Genomic DNA, 18781 nt, shown 5'->3' on the forward strand with positions numbered 1-18781 from the left:
ACCCTTTACACAGCTGTCTTCAGTAAGGAAAGATCAAACACGAATATGAATACACTTTTTCAGAATTTAAACATGAAAGACAAAAACTGCGCTTACAAATTTAAATTTAAATTTAAAAAAATAAGTAATATTCATTCATTCAGCGCTTATTTTATTTTCCAGTCCCTGTTGTGTTTCTTTAAAAAATGAATATTTATAAATATGTGTAAAAGTAATACACAAAAAAGAACTAAAAGAAAGAAAACAAAGTGAATATTATGTTTTTTACTTATTTATAATTATTTGATTCATTACGTTTTATTATCACTGTTAATATATTTTTGTTTTTCTCGTTTTAAATATATTTGTACTGAGTTTTACATTCATGTATTCACTTAAAAATGGCGTTTTAAAAAAAAATAACTGAGGTAAACAATAAAAGAAAAAGTGAAATGGGCGGAGCCAGCGGACAAGCCTAGCCTGTGGAACGTGCTGATTTCCACAAGTCATACGTACGCTGGCCGATGATTGGTTTACAGACTCAAGTAAAAAAGACCAGACAAGCCGGCGGCTATTCAGTAAGCGCAGCAGCAGCGAACGAAAGAAACTTTACGGGAGAAACGGTGACGGTACCGAGAGGCGGACGGCTGTACTGTGTATTATTTGCTGGACTATACTGGAACACAGCGGCGGGACACTGAAGACGCTCAGCTCGCTGTTTTTTTTTAAAGCTACAAATCCCCGTTAAGCTAACGTTTAGGGCGACATTCCCGCTTGTTTTTGTGAACTACCTGGAAGAACAGCCATGCTCACCCTGTGCCTCGTGTTGATGTTATCCACTGCCTCCGTCTTCTCAGAGTCGGTAAGTAGTTTCTCCAGCGAGCAGCTCAACTTCAAACACTCGTGTATCTCTGTTTCGGCAGCGCTATCTTGCTGAGGTTAGCCCTGTGTTTGTGTGCTGTTAGCGGGAGCCGGAAGGCTGTGATTTACCTGTCCTATCCCTCTGTTTAACGTACGGAAATGAGAGTTGTTAGCCACTTAGCTTCTCCTGGGATATGACAGCTATTATCCCGAATGGGGGGGGGGGGGGGGCACTTTTCCAGGATGAATCCCAGAGACACTTCCCAAAGAGGATCAATCCTGTTTGATCAAAGAGACAGTTTCCCGCCCCCGGTAATAATACAGATGCACGCCAGACTCTCTTGTGTCTTTGAACACTTCTCCAGGTTGTTGCCAGTGTGAGCTAATGGGGAAATCTGAGTGCAGACTCCTTTTGGAGCCACTGAGACTTAAATGGTGAATCCATGTGTTGTTGTTAGAACAGAATTTGACTTTAATTAGTAGGATTTGTGTATTATGAGGAGGCTCGCTGAGCTGGAAGGCACCAAATCCCAGTTTGAGTGAGATCCATGTTACGCCCCTTCCATTCTGATGCTTTCCCATTAACTGTCTATGAATTAGCTGACCAGGGGAGCTGGATGTGTTGCAAGCACGATTAGGTAAGCCCTGCAGCGTAGGTAGATCCATATTTGCTGATGATTCATGTCTACACGTGTTGCAAACCGGGTGTATTTGGATTTAGTTGGGCGATAAAATAATTTTTAAAGTTCCAGAGACACTGGATTGGAAGTTTTCCTTTCTTGATAGTTAGATTGTTCTAGGCATAAATGTGAGGAGACATTATGCAAAAAAGACAAGTCTTTAATTGTTTTGCCCAAACATGCGTTACATTGCTTCTGTTTTGTTGCTCTGATTAATCATTTTTGGTGTGATTAACATCAACATTGAATGCTTGATGCCACCCACATACAAAAACATGCACCCTGCCCCCCTCCACTCAGGCCAGTTGGTCCATACGAATGGTGAGAATGAGCAAAAAGCAGTAAGAGCTGGTTTAACTGCATGTCTGACATACGGCAGGATTTGTTAAAGGATGCTAATCTCAGAGCAGATTGTTGTCTGTACAATCACACTTTAGTTTGTGCAACACGTCACAACCATTTGCAGACACATTTGTAGGCTGGAGCGGTTCTCTGTTTAAGCAGCATAACGGATATATTCGGGGTTCTGGCTATTCCACCGTTCCACATTTTGATGTGAGAAGGGGTTGGAACAAAACATGGCGGCCTGATTGGGCCTTACAGTCTGTTACATTCCTCAAAGTATCTCCTCCTCCTCCTCCTCTTCTTCTTTCTTTTGGTCCCCCCTCTGGTATGTGACCTTTGGTGACCTTGACCGGCCCTCTCTGGGATTTTGCACACTTGATGGGGTCTCAATGGGGCCTCGGGGTGACACTCCACTTCTTTAACACAGCTAGCCTAGTGTGGTTACACCTACAGCTTTCCCACCAAAACATTCCCCCTTTCCTTCCTTAAACGAGCTCCAGATATTGACCCCTTTCTCTCCCGCGTGTCCTTTCCCTTAATGCATACTTGGCCTCTGAGCTATCACAATACTTGCCTCCTTGTGGCCTTTCCTCTCTGCCCACGAGGTCATTATTGGTATGTGGGTTTGGCATTCCCTGCTAATCGATAACAATGTTCTTTTACCTGACAATAGAACATGCTCTGAATGCAGAAAAAGGGGTTTTTTGAGAGCCACAGGCACGATCGGAATGTTTTTATCACGGGATTGAGTCGGATTTCATATCAACTTGGATGCCAGCAGGAACTTGGTGCCATTTCGCTTTGGTCAGCTTGTCTGTTTTTATCAGTTTGTTCAAGATAGCGTGGCATGCCAAACAAACCCTGTTCTCTGTTCTTTTTATTTTCCATTGACCTCAGCGTTTTCTGCCCATGTATGGTCCTTCGCTGCCCAGCCAAGGGTGAAGGTGAAAAAGATAGGAAAGACCAGCCCAGTGTAATGTTTGTGCTAATGTGCAGGGCGTTTTTCTGAAATGTCAAAAATGTTGAGAGAACTCCAAACACGTGCCTTTAATTATGATATGAGACAGAATAAAACAACATCTTGTTTAAGAGGCTGAAAGATGAGCTTGTTTGGCCTTTAATAAGGGTATCGTTCATCTTTATGGAAATAGAAGTCCAGTTTTTATGATTTAATTTAACACATGTCCTTGAAGTTGAAATTGTGGTGGTTAATCGGGGTAAGAAAAGTCTTCTTTGCCCCAGAGTTAATCCATGTTGCCCCATCAAACCCTTAGCTTGTTGCCTCTGGAGCCCATTTGTTAGAACTTGTTGGAATGTGACTGGTTTTGCAGTCCCCCCCCCCCCCCCCCCCCCCCCCCCTATTCCGATCATTTGCACCAGAATGAAGCAGGTTTTTAAGGCTAGTTTTTTGTCTCCTTTGCATGATGGGGTGCAGGGTGGCGCTTGATAAATACTATGACTAGGATGTAATAATGGTTCCTGCTTTGCTGCCCGCTGGTCTATAAAATCCCTTTGGGCCCAGGAATGTTGGCACACAGAGAGAGGAGGTTTTTGTCCTTCCTGCCCACGACGGAGTGCAGTCGAATCCGATCCCCCAGACTCCCTCCACCCTTTTCCAACCACTGCATACTCTGGCAGTTGTAACGGGAACTATATGAATGCATTCAGGGCAGAAGTCGACCATAAAAACCCTCCAATTCTGGTTATATCACTTTCAGCTGACTTTTTTTTTTTTTTTTTAGTCAAACTCAAGACAGAGACAGGCAGTTTAAAGATGCTGAGCAGTCTCTGATTATAAGCACAAAGCTCTGTTGTGTGCTGTTACTCTCAACAGGGGTTCTTGCAGATTTTAAGCACAAAAGTTATATTTTATATACATAGTTAAGTAAAGAGAAAAGCTGGTTATGCTCCAGAAACACTTGTTGCACATATAAAATCTGCTTGACCAAGCTATTTCAGCTTATGGCTTTCACCAGTGTCATCATAAAACATGTTGCAGACAACATTTTAACTGCTCCAGACTTTATGCAACCTCCAAAGTATTTAAAGTTGTGCAGGAAAACAGTTTATCTGCCTGTAAACTCATGCATCTGGTCAGCGTTACAGTAAAATCCATTAATTTGTGTTTAATACTTCAAAAATCTTACATTGTAACTGGTAACGACTGGAGAAGTTTAGACATTGCTTTCGGGCCTGGAAGTTGTGTTTTTACTATTTTTAATTAAATGACAGCAAACCCCTGCTGCTCCTTCATCGTCTATGACTAAAATTGGCAGGGCTTGTTTTATTCTGGGGATTTTCTTGCAAACTGGATGGGGAAGGACTCTTATTACCAGCTGTAGTCCATGATGGTGGAGCTGGGAGACCTTTAGTGCTACATGAGCACCAGCAAACGAAACGTCACTCGCGAGGTCCTACTGGAACGAGAGAGGGGAAAGGCTGGAGCTAGCTGGTTGTATGCTGATCATGTTGTTGTCCTGAGGGAGTTTACGCGGTGCATGCGTGGACAGCGCTCCAGTTCGGGGTTTTTTGTTATTTTTATATATATATATTTTTTATGTCAGGGGAATGTGAGCTTCGCTGTGATTCCTCTGGGAACAGCGAGCCTCGGAGGGAGGCCTTTTGATGTCAGCCTGTGCCGTCTCAGTCTCCTCGTTCTTTTGCACGTTTGTTTCAGGATCGAAGCCAGACCGTTTCCAGCTATCAGCTCCCGTCCACAGCACATGTATTGGGCATGAGAAATGATAATCAAAGCACACCACCCGCAGGCAGGCAGGCAGACGGCCAAATGATATCGACCCGATATTTCTAATGTATCTGCAATGGGGTTTTTTTTTTTTTTTTTTTGGTGATTATTAATGTGCGGCTGCTTCTGCCCGTTGTTTTCACTATTGATCAGCCTGTTAGTTGTTAGAAGATGGTCATATGGCTGAAGTCTGAGGTGACGCCATCAAAATCCAACATTGTGGGCTAGAAATGGCGTGCGATGATAATGTCAAACAACAAAGATTTCTTGAACTGTGTGCATAACCATTACCCTGAAGTGTAGCAACCATCATCCTTTCACCAAACTTTGAATTGGCCCTTTATTCACAGACGTGAGGATTATGGGGATTTTTGCTGATTCTCTTTTGATAACGGCTCATTGTGTTTGTCGGCTTCTGGAAATTTACTTCTTACAAACGAAACCCAGCTGATACTCCACAAACGGCACCCACCCACTCAGCAGAGCTCGCAGGCTGCTTTTGGGTGGCGTGAGGGTTTTCCCTTATTCGAATGCATTTCAGCAGTACAGCGCCTTTTTGATGTGGTGTGTGTGAGGTCTACCTCGCGACTGTAGACCGCAACCGTCACATTAACCTTTAACTACCTGCACAGGATGCTACATTCATTTCTAATCCACTGAGTTAATCAATGATTAACTTTGGAAGTTTTGGATGTTTGAATGAGTCTCTGGACTCCTAGTGAACCCACAGACCACAAAAGACCTTTGACTGTGGGTTTTAGGAAAGAAACTCAACTTCACATGCTGTGAACTGAAAACACAACTCTCTTGTAGAAATGAAGAGTAAAATTAAACTCCCACTGTGTACGCTTCCTCTTTCAGTCACCCTCAAGCATTATAACCAACTGCCTTCATACACACCTGCATGTTTCTGCTTTGATTAAACTGTGCTTCTGACATCTGCTCAATTTAATGTTTGGAAATGGACGAGTTGGCAGGATCTCTGTAAAAGAAAAGGTGTGTTACTCTCCGCATAATTAAAAACGTCTTTGTGAAACCTAAAATGTTGCCTCTTTTGTCAAGAAGCAAGCGTAAAGTAAACTCCTGAAATCACCAGAGCACTAAGCTTCACTTTGAGTCAGTTACTATTGTCCTTCAGTGAATAAAGACAAATATTAGTGAAATGAGTCATATCTTAAAATCCAGTGTGATAAAGAGCCTGTTTTCTGTGAGACTTCTTAGATAAGACGGTGGCTGTACAATCAGCCAGCTGTGCAGCAGACTGGGACGATTTATTCTCTGCTGACGGGGCTAATTGAGCTTTAATGAGCCCCTCCTGAGAGTTTGATCTTATCTGTGCAGCTTTTGTTGGTCCCTTCCTGCTGCCGAGCTCACCCTGTCGCATCTCTGACCGAATCCTCGACTAATGGTGAAAAAGGCCGGATGCCTGCATCGTCTCGAGCTCTTACTGAAGCTTGCGTCCTCAATCTTCCAGCGCTTTAATGCCACTCCCCTCGGCAGCATATCGCCGCCTTGAATCAAACATTACAGGCCGATAGACTACAGGGAAGACACCAAGGGGTCTTATCTGCTTAAAGATCAGCCTGCGAGCAGGAAAACAGGAAATGTCCATCAGAAACAAATCAGCATATTTGTTCTTTGTGCATTTAAGTAAACATCTGAGATATTTTTACTTGAATTTGTAGGAAACTTTTGGCTATATTTGGACACAAACAGATCTGAGGTCAGCTTTATCAGACCGCTCAGTGAAATTAAACCTCCGTCCCTCACTGATTAGCACACTGTCAACATACAGTCACAGCTGATTAACAGATCAGTCTCAATGTCCAGCTTCGTCCGGCTCTGAGTCGCAGCATGAATAACTAACTCGCACCGAGAACACGATCTGTAATCAAAGAGTGAGTTTCACTCTGGAAACCATGCTGCTTATGTGAGACCAGAAATGATGCCAAGTAAGTATTTTGAGAGCCCATAACTTTGCAAATATTTGAAGTATGAAGGTAAAATTTTACTCCAGTTATTTTCAGGGTCAGCTGTTTCTGAGGAGAGTCAGGAGGGAGGCACTGATTGTTTTTGAGCATCAGGGAAACGAGGTAAATGGTGACGGACTCTTACACACCTCCGAGCCGTGTGTGTGTGTGTGTGTGTGTGTCTGTTGTGTCAGACTGAGGAATGTGTTCCTCCACACGGGTCAGCTCGGCAGCCAAAACCTCGTCGATGCAGCCGCCACATTCCTGCCTCATCCGCAGTGAAGCCAAAGCACTCTAAACACACGCAGACGCTCGACTCGGAGCTCGGGCCAAACCAGCGAGGCTGCTGTCAGGTTTCTTCTGGCCTCACAGGCTGAAGGGGCCTGACACGGATGATAACGGGAGTCTTTGTTTTCAGGAGCTTCACCCATGACATGCAGACAGGGTTAGATGTGCTGATGAAAAGTCTGAAATACTTGCACAAAAGGCTTCTTCCAGTTCCTTGGAATAGATGGAGACCCACTTCCAGGGAGTTCAGTGTGGCTGGTCTGGTGCTGGGCACTCCGCTATAGATAGATCCGGCGTAGGTAGGAGGAATCTGGAGCTCTGCTGTCAGTACGGAGAGGAAAATGTAGGTTAGTGTTTGAGGACGACCACGTTCAGGCCTCCTGAAGGAACAGCTGAGCTGACACGGGTCAGCTTTATGATTTTAATGAAGCAATGATTTTCACTCCTCCCGTGGCCTTTGGATTTCTTTGGCGGTTACATCAGGGGTCAGGAGTACATCTTACCAGCAGATGAAGTGACACAATGCTGGTGCAAATCCTGCTGGCTCAAGTATCAACGGGGGGGGCTGAAGAAATGGGAGACACTGAGGAAGACGAGCACTGCTTTGGCCTCTGAAAACTGACTTTTCTGGAAAGAGCTCGTGAGACGCCGGACACGGCAAAGAATAAGGAAGCACATTCCTGTCTTTTCACGTGTTGAACCTCCTCCAGTCGGCCGTGTGAAAGGACCAGATGCCCCTCTCCGTGCTGGCAGATGGAGGGATTGTTTCCAGAGTTTAATGAAGGGAGGCTGCTGGAGGCTTAGCCCAGTTACCTTGGTCATTGATATGCTCTCGAGGCGTCCACTGGCATTGTTTGGTGTCAGTAGAAAGGACGGGCCCTAAAGCTGGTTGGTAGGACTCCTGGCAGACTGCTTTTTTTAGCGAAGCTGAACAGTTGGAGGGTTTTGGGTTTTAGGACCTCCGTGCTGTAATGGGCAGGATAAAGAAGGGTGTGATGGGACGGAGGTGTGACGTGTCTGATGGGGCAGGAATGGAGTCTACAGGGAGGGGGCGATGGCGTCTCTTTTCAAAGGCTAATCAAAGAAAGCCGATGGCTTTTGTTGTGCTTACAGTAACAGAAAAGGTCACATGATAACAAAGCACAGCAGTTAATCAGCTGGCTGATGGACGTGGTCGTTTCACAGATGTCAGCATCACTAATGTGACTTTTCTGTCACGCGTGATGATTTTGTTGCATGCGAGGACTGTCTGGGTCACATGGTTGGTAACCTCAGACTGTAACCACGTGGCACAAGGAGCTCTGCAGTTTGGGCCTTTTGATAAGACAAAGGGCAGCTGTGTTCAGCTGCTGGATTGACTCTGACCTTTGACCTCTGTGTTGGCTTTATCTGAGTGAGTGCTGTGATGAGTAAGGCTTTTATAGGAGGAGTTATAAAACGTTAAAGCGGAGAGAGGAGGCTTTTTGTTGTTTTCTTCTTAAACGAGTCCATGTTTGGTTCTGTGGGAATGAAAAGCGGAGCCTTGAACAGAAATCTTATCCCATATTTCTTTCCACTGAATCCATTTGGTTGGTTGGTTTGGCTGCCATCCATATCCGGCTGCTTATCAGCTGTTGCACATTAGGCCCAAAACATACCAGGCTGTGAATCACTGATGGAGGACAAAATGGGGATCTGTTAACAGGCTGTAAAATGGCTGGTTGTGATTCTTCTGTCTGTAAACTCTCGGGACTTCCACTCTTCAGCTTTCACCGAGTTTTCCAGGCCGTTTGCAGGCGTTTGCGGCCTCCCCCCGAACCGCAGCGAGCTCTGCTGTAAAGCACGCAGCCGGACTTTGTGTCGCTGAAGCTCATTCAGGCTGTTTGTAATGAACACATTCGGCTTGATGTGAAGGAACAATGATAATCTGTCCACTCAGGCTGTTTGTGGCAGTGTTTCCAAGCAGATAAAGGCTGCTTTCAATTAAGTTTTAACGCGAGCTGAAGTGGAGAAACGGAAAGTTTGTTTGAAGAGAAAAAAATCACAAAGGTATCGCAGGACCTTTAAAACTGTAAATCCCTGAAACAGACACTGGCAGAGTAATGCAGTTCAAATGAAATTAACAAGCAAAAAGGAAAAAGTTCAAATAAATAAAACAAACCTTAAAATGGCTACAATAACCAAAACTTAGTAAGAACAGGAAATAAACTTTTTTCTGATATAGATTCAAATATAACTAATAGACTGTGTCTATTCTTATAGACTAAGTTACAGGTATATAAAGTGCTTCAGGTGTGTTATGTGCCCTCCCTCTGGAGGACATAGACGGGGTCTTTCTTATTACTCACACAGTAAATGAGTGCGTGCCTGCTAACAGTGTAACATGTGCTGTGTGGCTGTGACTGAGTGGACTGCTCAGTAAAATGAGTGAGCGCTGATTTTCATGTCGATTTGTTACGTAACCTCAGCTCGGGCGCTCCTCTGTCCTTTGTTTGCCGGTCCGTGCTGGTTTAGAAGATGTTTATATACACACACACACACACACACACACACACACACACACACACACACACACACACACACACACACACACACACACACACACGCGCTGTGTTCCCTACCGAGCTGTTTTCAGGCTGACGTTGGACAGTTTTTACAGAAACTGAGGCTTCCGGCGCTCATCCTTGGCTCTGTTTGTTTTTCCTGGATTTGGAACACCGTGGTTGTTTTTGTTGGGACTTGGCCTGAACCCCGTCCCAGCTCCGGGAAATTATAGTAAAAGTAGAATATGTCGCACATGTGACGGTAACATCGGAGGCCTTATGTAACGCAAGCCTCGAGCTTTTGATCTTTACTGTTCTCCCGAATACGCCGGGCCTGCCGGGACAGGCCTCAATCGGCACTGAGAGGCGTACGCTTCTTTTCTTTTAGCCCTCCGGGACGCAAGCGTCCAAGTTACACCACGCAGGGGTTAAAGGTCAGAGGAACCGGGAAGGGGAGCGTTTTCAACACCCCAGGACACGGAAGGACAAAACGTACTCTTACTTTTTTGTTTGTGTGGAACTTGAAAAATGCAAAGTGTTCCTGTTTTTAGAAAAAGGCCCACACCCACTCCACAGACTAAGGTTCGGGTCATTAACGTTCCTTAAGTTTGACAGGAGAAATATCAGTGACTAAACGCATAAAACCCGCCAATAAATCACTGAAATCCCTCGAGTGAGGCAAGAAAACGTGTTTTTGTAGCAAGAAGCAGAGAAATCAGGTTTTCTGGGCTTTTAAAACCATCTGTAACCGCAAATCGAAGTAAAACGAGCCTCGGGGGGGAATGATGTCAAATATAACAAAATGAAGGGCTGTGAGTCCTGCTGGTTTACCTGATTGAATCAGCCTGACTCATACGGGTCCACACGGAGGCTTGAATGAGCGTAATTCCTCTAATGTGACTCAGAGGACGTGTTGGAGCAGGACTGTGAATGGTTGCGAGGAAATGAAGAGCCAGCAGTCGCCACTTTACGGCTCGGGATTACTGACAAAGACAGGCAGGCAGGCATGAATGCACACATACAGGATCACGGCTCCCTGCTGCACATGTATGGGCTTTAAATGAGGACATAATAGAGCAGCGATCCTCAGCCGGGCTACTTACCGCCACAGCTTTCAGGACGGACATGAAAAGACACGAAGAGAGAAGAAAAGATCAAATTTGTGTGGAAATGGATGCAGTACAAACCTTTAGCTGCAGCTGTTTCCAGCTGTTATCGGTTTGGATGTTTCTGCTTCAAGGACACAGACTGTGAATGTTTTCAAGCACTTTTAAATGATTTAAGTGTCCTGTTTAGTTCAGCTGCCCTCAAACCCAAAGATTGTTGTCACGAAGCATAAAAACATAAACAACAACAAGCATAAAAACATAAACAACAACAAGTTGTTCACCTTTAAGGAGCCGCAAACTCCTTCAAATTTGATGTTTGCTCCTGGATTTTTAAATACAGCTCTGTAAGGAAAGCCAGGAAAGAGGGACTCAGACGGGAAGAAATGGAGTAAAGTGCAAGGGAACGCACACAGAGGAGGCCTGAAAGTGTAGGAAACCAAACAAATTGGAGCAGGAGCGGCGAGTCCTCGCGAGCCCACCTTGTTGCTAAGGAGTCGCGGTAAAATGGCCGCCTTTGTTTGAAAGCTCTGTGCAGGCACAATGGGGCATCCCCTCCCCTCTTTCTTCTCTGCTTTTTAAAGGCAGCGGCTGAGAGGATTACCTTCAAACACGTCGTTACCACGCCGAGAACACACAAACAGGGAGGCCCCGGGCGGGCTGGGTTAACCCTTAAATGAAGACTGGGATGGAAGTAATTAAGAGCCTCGTGACGTACACGACTCGATCTGTGAGAGAGTGGACGAGGATGTTTGTGGGACATCCGGGAAGCTTTCCAGTGTGATTTGTGGTCTGCTTTTGTTCTCGCTAAATGGAAAGCTCAGAAAAATAAAAGCTTGTTCCAGTTTTCCCGACAGCATAATCACCACTCTTCTTTTCCTGGAAACTCGATTGGCTGCTTCCTGTCGGACACAAACATCACATGAGCTCCTCCTCGTCTGCATCGCGTTCGGTGCTGTAAAACACATCAGGCTCATGTCCCGTCTCACTTTGATTCAGGACGTGTGTGTGAGAATAAGTGTGTGTGTGTGTGTGTGTGTTAATGATTAGGTGATGGATTTGGGGAGGGGGTGTTAATCCCATTCCTGCAGCTTAGCGGGCAAATGGTCACTGAAATAAACTCTTGTAATGTGATTAAATGTGGCTGATGTGCCCTCACCATGTTAAGCTTTGATAGGGATGGTAACCGTGGCGACTGGGCTGATTGAAGGGGCCTGATTGGGCAGGCTTGACCAAAAAGTTACAGAGAAACTGGAAGCATGTCGGCCTATCAGACCGAAGGAGTGTTAGTGAGATAAAGTCCCTCTGAGCCTCCGTCTGATGTCCCAGCAGGTGAGGGAGACGGAGACATGGATGCCCATGAAGAGCTCGCAGACGGCCGGCGTGTCGACACGTGGCGGCGATCTGGAGGCGTCTGGAGACGCCCCGATTGGCTCGGACTTCGGCTTCACAGACGACGACAATGACGATTACACGTACGACGATGAAGACTACAACGACTTCTCTGGATCTGGTGACGCAGGTCGGTCCTGACGAGAAACACTCAGCGCAGCGATTTCTGACGTTTACGTAGAATCTGTAAGATTAAATGAAGAATCTGCTTCTTTCCACAGACACGCCCATGTCACCTGACGAGACGACAACAGTGAAGGTGAGAAGCGTCTGCACGTAGAGTCTCCTTAAATACTTAAACCCTCAACCATGCAGCAGAGGCTTCACCAACTCTTTTCTCTTCATTTACAGGTCGACATTATTGACAATAAGATCCCCGAGCCAGAGCGCCCGGTGCGACCAACCGTCAACGAGAGAGATATCGTTGAGAAGAACGAGATCCCTGTGCTGGGCAGCGACGATCGCAGAGAAGACAACCTGTCCAATGTCCTCATGTCCCACACCGGCAACGAGAGCATCCTGAGCAAGACGGAGTTCCTTGCAGGTCAGTCGTGCTCTTACAAACATCTTTGAAGCAGCCAAAACTTAACTTTGAGTTTTTAAACGTCCAAAGATGGAAATGCTGCCCGAGTTTTAACATCAGACGCAGGAAAATTTCCCTAAGCTGCGATAACCTTAACCTAAGAACAAGAGCACGGTAGCGCTCGTACACGATGACATGATTTCTAAAGTGTAGGGCTGACGAGGAGCTTCAGAGCTCCCTCCCCAGAGGAGCAGGAGGAGGCTCCTGTCTGGGTGGAAGGAGTAGGAATCACTGTCACAGCTTAAAAAGTCTCATCTGTCGCTTTACTTTCTCTTCCAGCTCTGATCGCGGCCCTCGCCGTCAGCCTGATGCTCGCCGTCCTCCTCATCCTCTTCCTCATCTATCGCATGAAGAAAAAGGACGAGGGCAGCTACGATCTGTCGAAGAAGCCCATCTACAAGAAGGCCCCCACCACAGAGATCTACGCATAGACCCCGACCTCCTCCTGCTCCTCCTCCTTTCACAACCACACACAATCACACACCTCACTCCCTTAAAAACCCAATCAGGGCCGGCGTCTGGCCTTACCATGCCTCATCATCATCATCATACCTCCTCCTCCTCCTCACTTTCCTCCAGCGGAGCGATGCTGGGTAAATCAGGAGAGAAGCCCCGACAACACCATCGACAGACTGGCTCCTCCCTGATGTGCGCTTTATTACCGACGCTCTCTGAACCAATCAGAGGCTTCGCTTTCTCAGAAAAGGAAAATGAGCGACAGGAGTGGACTGTCTCAGCTGCCATGACCTCACTTCCTCTCAAACAGGACAAGACTCCTCCCTTCTTTCCTTTAAAAACACTAAAACGGTACTTTTATCGGTCCAGTTATTTATTCTCTCCTCTGAACCTGCAGCGTCTAAAGACTAAAGAGGTTTTCATGAGATTTTTTTTTTTTTTTTTTTAATGCCATAATGAGAAAAACAAAGTTGGTTTTAATCTGAAAGTTGTGCAGCGGTTTCATGCTCCGTTAGAAGTGACCCTGTATAGAAGTGTTATTTCTGCACTGTAAAACGATCACTTCCTGTTCTGTAAACCTTCAGATGCAGCAGAGTTCATTAAAATGACCTTAAAAGGCTTTTTATTTCCCTTCAAAGCTCCTGGTATGTTTGGTTTCTCCTCAGCACGTAGCACCAGACAAGTGAGTCGTACCAATCCCTGAAAGGAATTTGCAAACGTTGGAAGACCCCGGGTTATTCACGAGCACGTCATGGCGGCGAGGCGTTGCTGCACTCCTCAGCATCGCGCCAGGCGTCGACACTTTCTGATGTAGACTCGCTCACTTTCCTGCAGAGAGTTCGAGGATACGAAGCTATATCCGAATAGCTGGTTAGCTTAGCTTAGCTTACAAAGTGAAAAGCGTTAGCCAAAGCTAATACAGCTAAAGGCTATTATGTGTGAAGTAGCTGTAAACTCATCAAATTAATGTTCTTGACATATAATGTGCAGATTTGGGTTTAACCACCTTTTTAAGCATAAAGTCAGTCTGACGGCAGCATTTAAAGTCGGGTTTCCTCAGCTAATGCTATGCTACAGTAGCGTAGCGTCGCTAATGTAACATTTGGGGGGTTTTTTTGGGGTTTTGTTTTTTCCAGTTTTTCATAAATTAAGATGAAAGAAATGAAGCGTAAATGTGGTCTTCGGTAATTCCGTTAGCTGCTTTTTTTTTTTTCTTTTTTTTTAAATTAATCTAGCTAGCTGATTTATTTGTGCTAAGCTAACTCTAATGTAATTTTGACCAAACGTGAGTGGCTTATATCTTTTCTAAAACTTGCCAAATTAAAATTGTAATTCCTTCAGTTCTTTCAGCACTGAGGTGCTAATCCGTGTAAAAGTTGAGCTCTGTGATTGCAGAAACAGTACTTTTTTCTTTCTTTGATATATATATATTTTTTCTCAATCATGGGGTTGATGCTTCTCTCGATAAGCTACACCGACTGTTTGCTGTTTAGTTTTTATATTTTCAGTCACAGTTCTCGGAGCGATCGCCGACGCCGTCGTAAGCCGGTCCAATGCTCGGCATCCAGACTGCTCTACCAAGGATTTGTACATAGTCATTAAATATCAATTTTAAAAAAAGCTTAAAAAATATATTAACTTGGTACTCAGCCGTGTTCTGGCAACAGAAATATCTACCAAATATTTAAATGCCAAATTGTTTTGTTTTTGCTCTTTGGTGTCCTGCAGTAACCTTCATGTGATTTACTGTAAATGTAAGTTTTGATACTACCGATGCTAATACTAACGCCTCTAATGTCCTCCAGTGTTTATTTTCCCACCTGTAGATCAACTAGTTCCCCTCTGTTATTATTTTTAATTAATTTAACTGTCAAATTATTTTATTGCCTTCCTTCAGGTTTGGGTGTTCACCCTTAAGCTGTTGTATATGTGATTTTTAAAAGTTTTATATACACTAGTTTCAGATTTCCAGCAAATAGTTTTGAAACTTTTTATTTGGTAAGAGTGTCTATTATCTTTTAGACTTTTTGCTTTTGTATTTATGGTTTTGTTTTTTGTAGAAGGATTGATTATGTGGTTGCTGTACGTCTCTTCGTTCGAGGGATGTTGTGTCGATGAGCCACGTTGCCGTCAGCAGACCTCGGGTCGATTCTTGGCTACTCACTTTTGTAAATCTGAACACGACCGGCGACGCGAGCAGCCGCACAGTTACGAAAACACTCGAGGCCTGGTAACTGACACAATGCTGCTGCCCGTGTCCTCTGGTGTGCCGGGAGGAACGAGCTGACCTCTGACTCGGGCAGAGGAGTAAATCTGATCAGATTACACGAGTTTAAAAAAGAATATTTCAAAAAGCAGTCGGTCGTCGGCCCCAGGTCTGAGTCGGTAAACATGGGAGGGTATGTTCTGCTGCTTAATGTCACAAATACCACACGTGAATCATCGGAGTGGAGCCAATGAATCATTGGTTTCTCAATGCTGGTTCCGATTTATTGAAAATAAAGTTATTTTTATGCACATTAACATTTTAAATGTGTGTTTTGTTTTATTTCCTGAGGGAAAGATGACTGAAGAGACACTTGTCACTTCACCTGATCACAGGGGGTAAATTCCCCTCAGCGGTTTTCTTTCTAGTTGTTACTCTGACAGCGTAGGAGTCCTGCTAGCTTTGCTTTCTTAGTATTTTGTGTTGCACAAACAGTGCAGGCGTTGTTGCCAAGGAGACGAGTACAGTTTAAATGCACAAAACCTTTTTTTGCACGATTTATTTTGTGTTCGGCATGAAGGAAAGGCAGATGATAACAAATGTACTTCGAGTAACTAAGGAGCTGCTTTCACTGTTAAAGAGAGTCCAGGTGTGTGTGTGTGTGTGTGTGTGTGTGTGTGTGTGTGTGTGTGTGTCGGATCGAACTGACAAGCCGTTGCCTGTCAGCTTCAGCGCAGCCGGGAAAAACACACTTCACTAAACGCCAAAACACTGACGAATGCAGCTCTGCTGGGAGGGGCGCACACATTCCAGCACACACATATTCAAACATTATCCTTCACACACGCTTTCATAACCAAGCACACGGCCGCGCGGGTGGGGGTGCTGGCGGGGGCACTTTGCACTGGACCTATTTGTTCAAAAACAAGAACAGGCGAAGGTTAAAGTGCCACTTTTTTTTTAATCCTCTTTGATCCAGCTCCACCTGTCTGCTCCTGCTGGATGCTGAGCAGGTGAAGTGTGCGTGCTTTGCATCACGTCTGAATGGGGACTTTCCTTTCACAAATTTGGTCCTGATAAAGTTCCCCCGGTTATTTTTATTTGGTTTAAATACAGATGTGCCTGCATAAAAACAGAAGGGGGCAACTGCCAACATGCTCCAACGTACAGCTCCAGAAGCACGGCCGTTTCTACGACTTTTTTCTTACTGGGTGGGAGAGTGAGATGTGACTACATGGAGGCACAGACAGCCTGCCTGGAGTTTGCCAAAAGGCACATGAAAGACTCTCAGACCACGAGAAATAAAACTCTCTGGTCTGATTAAACAAATATCCCCTACGGGGAAGCATGGTGGTGCTAACATCATGCTGTGGGAATGTTGTGCAGCTGCAGGAACTGGAAGACTAGTCGAGGTCGAAGGGAAGGGAGAGGTCACGGGAATGCCGATATGTGCGCAGACATCACTGATGATGCTCTGGAGCGATCGGGATTCATCTGCCAACCGGACAGCAGCCCTCATTAATTAGCACAATTTTGATGTAACCATAAGGCTGTAACCAGTGTTGGTCAAGTTACTTGAAAAAAGTAATCAGTAACTAATTACTGATTACTTCCCCAAAAAAGTAATCCCGTTACTTTACTGATTACTTATTTTTAAAAGTAATTAATTACTTAGTTACTTTTTAAAAACAGGATTTACAACCTGAAGAGGTGATAAAGTGATAGATCTTTCAGCCCAATTCTACTTTTTCTGCATAATCCATCATACAAAATGTAATCAAATGGAAAAGTCTCTTTTTAAAACTTGTTTTATTAGTTTTAATCTTTTAACTTTATGCATCAAGCAAAAATTTAATTATATGCAACATTCTCTGACTGGAAGAAATTAGTTTAACATTGAAACCTATTTTCTGCACATTCCAGCACATAAAATAAAATATTTTTTTGTGTTTACACTCACTCTTTCAAATAGATGCAAGTAAAACACAGCAGAAAATAAATAAAGTCAAAGACTCAGCGGTCCTGTTGCTCTATTTTCACCTGTAAAGCAGGAGTGGGGTAGGCGGAGGTTTACCCTGGTGCAGGTGTGCCGCGGTCAGTGGAAGAATCCGCGAGTTTCTCTGTGAGTTTCCCATTACGTCGTAGCTACTCGGTGCTTGCTTGGAAGTTTAGGGGTTTTTTCGCTGTAAAAAGAAGTTTTCTTCCCACGCACAGCGGACACTAATGTTTTTGTCACTTTTTATGGAATCAAACTCAAAGTAAGGTCAGTACTTCCACGCTTTAAACGCTGCACGCTCATACTCTCTCCCACAATCGATATGTGATCCATTGTTGATCTGCACACAGCTGTTGTCACTAACGGCGCACTCGCTTACGTCACTGTCATGAGACATTCTCGCAAAAAATCACGGTTTTAGTAACGCAGTAACGCAGCGTTCCTACGGGAAAGTAACGGTAATCTAATTACCATTTTTGCAATAGTAATCCCTTACTTTACTCGTTACTCGAAAAAAGTAATCAGATTACAGTAACGCGTTACAAGTAACGCGTTACTGCCCATCTCTGGCTGTAACAGGACAAAATGTAGAACAAGTGAAGCTCTGTGAAAACTTTGTGGATGCTCTGTATATAAAACATGTAGAAGCATCACAATACCTTTGCTAAACTGAATCATACTTGCAAGATTAGGAGGCAGCTTCTCGCAGTTAATTGTCACACTGCCACTAAAAAGGGCTGCAGGAATAAATGCTCATAGTAATAATAATCGTCTAAGGAGCTCGGGAAGAAATGCAACCTTCAAGAAACTTAAACAAGTCTTTTCTTTAGATTACTATGACCTGGATATCATAGGAGTGATCGTTCCTCTGTTTGAATGCAAACAGTCAGTAGACATTCATAACTAAAGATCTACAGGTCACAGGATGAGGTTTTGCTAACGAGAACTGCAAAGGCAGAAAATGATCAAGCACAGGATGTCAGATGGAGTCAGATAAAACCAGAAACCAGACTGTGTAACGTCACATGTGAGGTTTCTAAGTTTCAGCTGGTAATCTGTAACAAAGGCTGGTTTTCACAGGCAGTAGTTTCAGTGCAAAGACCAAGTTTCCAGATTTTAAGCTGTACTTTAAAGGGGGCTGGTCACTCAGTTCCTTTGTTTAATGCTCAAAAATGTTAAAAATAACTCAAAATAGCAATATCTTCAAGGACCTGGTGGTCCATCATATTACAGCAAGCGTGTTTGGGAACACCTGCATGTTTTGCACAATCCAGAGATCAGGGACTCCAGCCACGTGATAATTCAAACTTAATACAGTTTAAACAGGTCATTTATTATTAAAATAAAAATGGCCCCTACAGCAGTTTCAAATGGGGGAAAATAGCTTTAGAGACTTTCAGCTTATTCTCAAGGGGTCGCCACAGCAGGTAGGTCCACATATTTATTATTAACAATGTATTTGCTTAATTTTCTTTTTATGGACGCTAACATATCACGGTGGAGGGGTTTGTGCATTACAGTCATCCGAGGAGCTCTTTCTTGTTGTGAGGGTAAACTGGCCCCTGATAGGGTCCCCCGTAACAAACTGGTCCTCGGTGTGGGGCCACACAGAGCAAATCTAAAAATAAAAAAAAATCAAGGGTCCGGTTTA

General features: G+C 44.4%; 1 protein-coding gene across 2 annotated transcripts; it reads left to right on the forward strand.

The window, feature by feature from the left end:
- Positions 1-537: 537 nt before the first annotated feature.
- Positions 538-15451, forward strand: sdc4 (syndecan 4). Of its 2 annotated transcripts, none has more exons than XM_040002295.1 (5): positions 538-841; positions 11827-12019; positions 12111-12148; positions 12241-12433; positions 12752-15451. In XM_040002295.1, exons 1-5 carry the CDS (start codon positions 785-787, stop codon positions 12901-12903), a joined length of 633 nt encoding a protein of 210 aa, XP_039858229.1. In that variant the 5' UTR covers positions 538-784; the 3' UTR covers positions 12904-15451. The 2 variants fall into 2 exon arrangements, with proteins under 2 accessions (XP_039858229.1, XP_039858230.1); XM_040002296.1 differs by having other exon boundaries at positions 541-841; positions 11830-12019.
- Positions 15452-18781: the final 3330 nt, after the last annotated feature.

This window comes from Simochromis diagramma, unplaced genomic scaffold (assembly GCF_900408965.1).
Source record: "Simochromis diagramma unplaced genomic scaffold, fSimDia1.1 OVJJ01000438.1, whole genome shotgun sequence".
In the NCBI taxonomy this organism is placed as follows: domain Eukaryota; kingdom Metazoa; phylum Chordata; class Actinopteri; order Cichliformes; family Cichlidae; genus Simochromis; species Simochromis diagramma.

Excerpts from the sequence above, each read along its gene's own strand:
- sdc4 (XM_040002295.1), top strand. The coding sequence starts at position 785 with ATGCTCACCCTGTGCCTCGTGTTGATGTTATCCACTGCCTCCGTCTTC. Across the intron at positions 12,149-12,240 it reads ACGAGACGACAACAGTGAAG|GTCGACATTATTGACAATAA; the intron begins GTGAGAAGCGTC and ends CTTCATTTACAG. Across the intron at positions 12,434-12,751 it reads CAAGACGGAGTTCCTTGCAG|CTCTGATCGCGGCCCTCGCC; the intron begins GTCAGTCGTGCT and ends TTTCTCTTCCAG.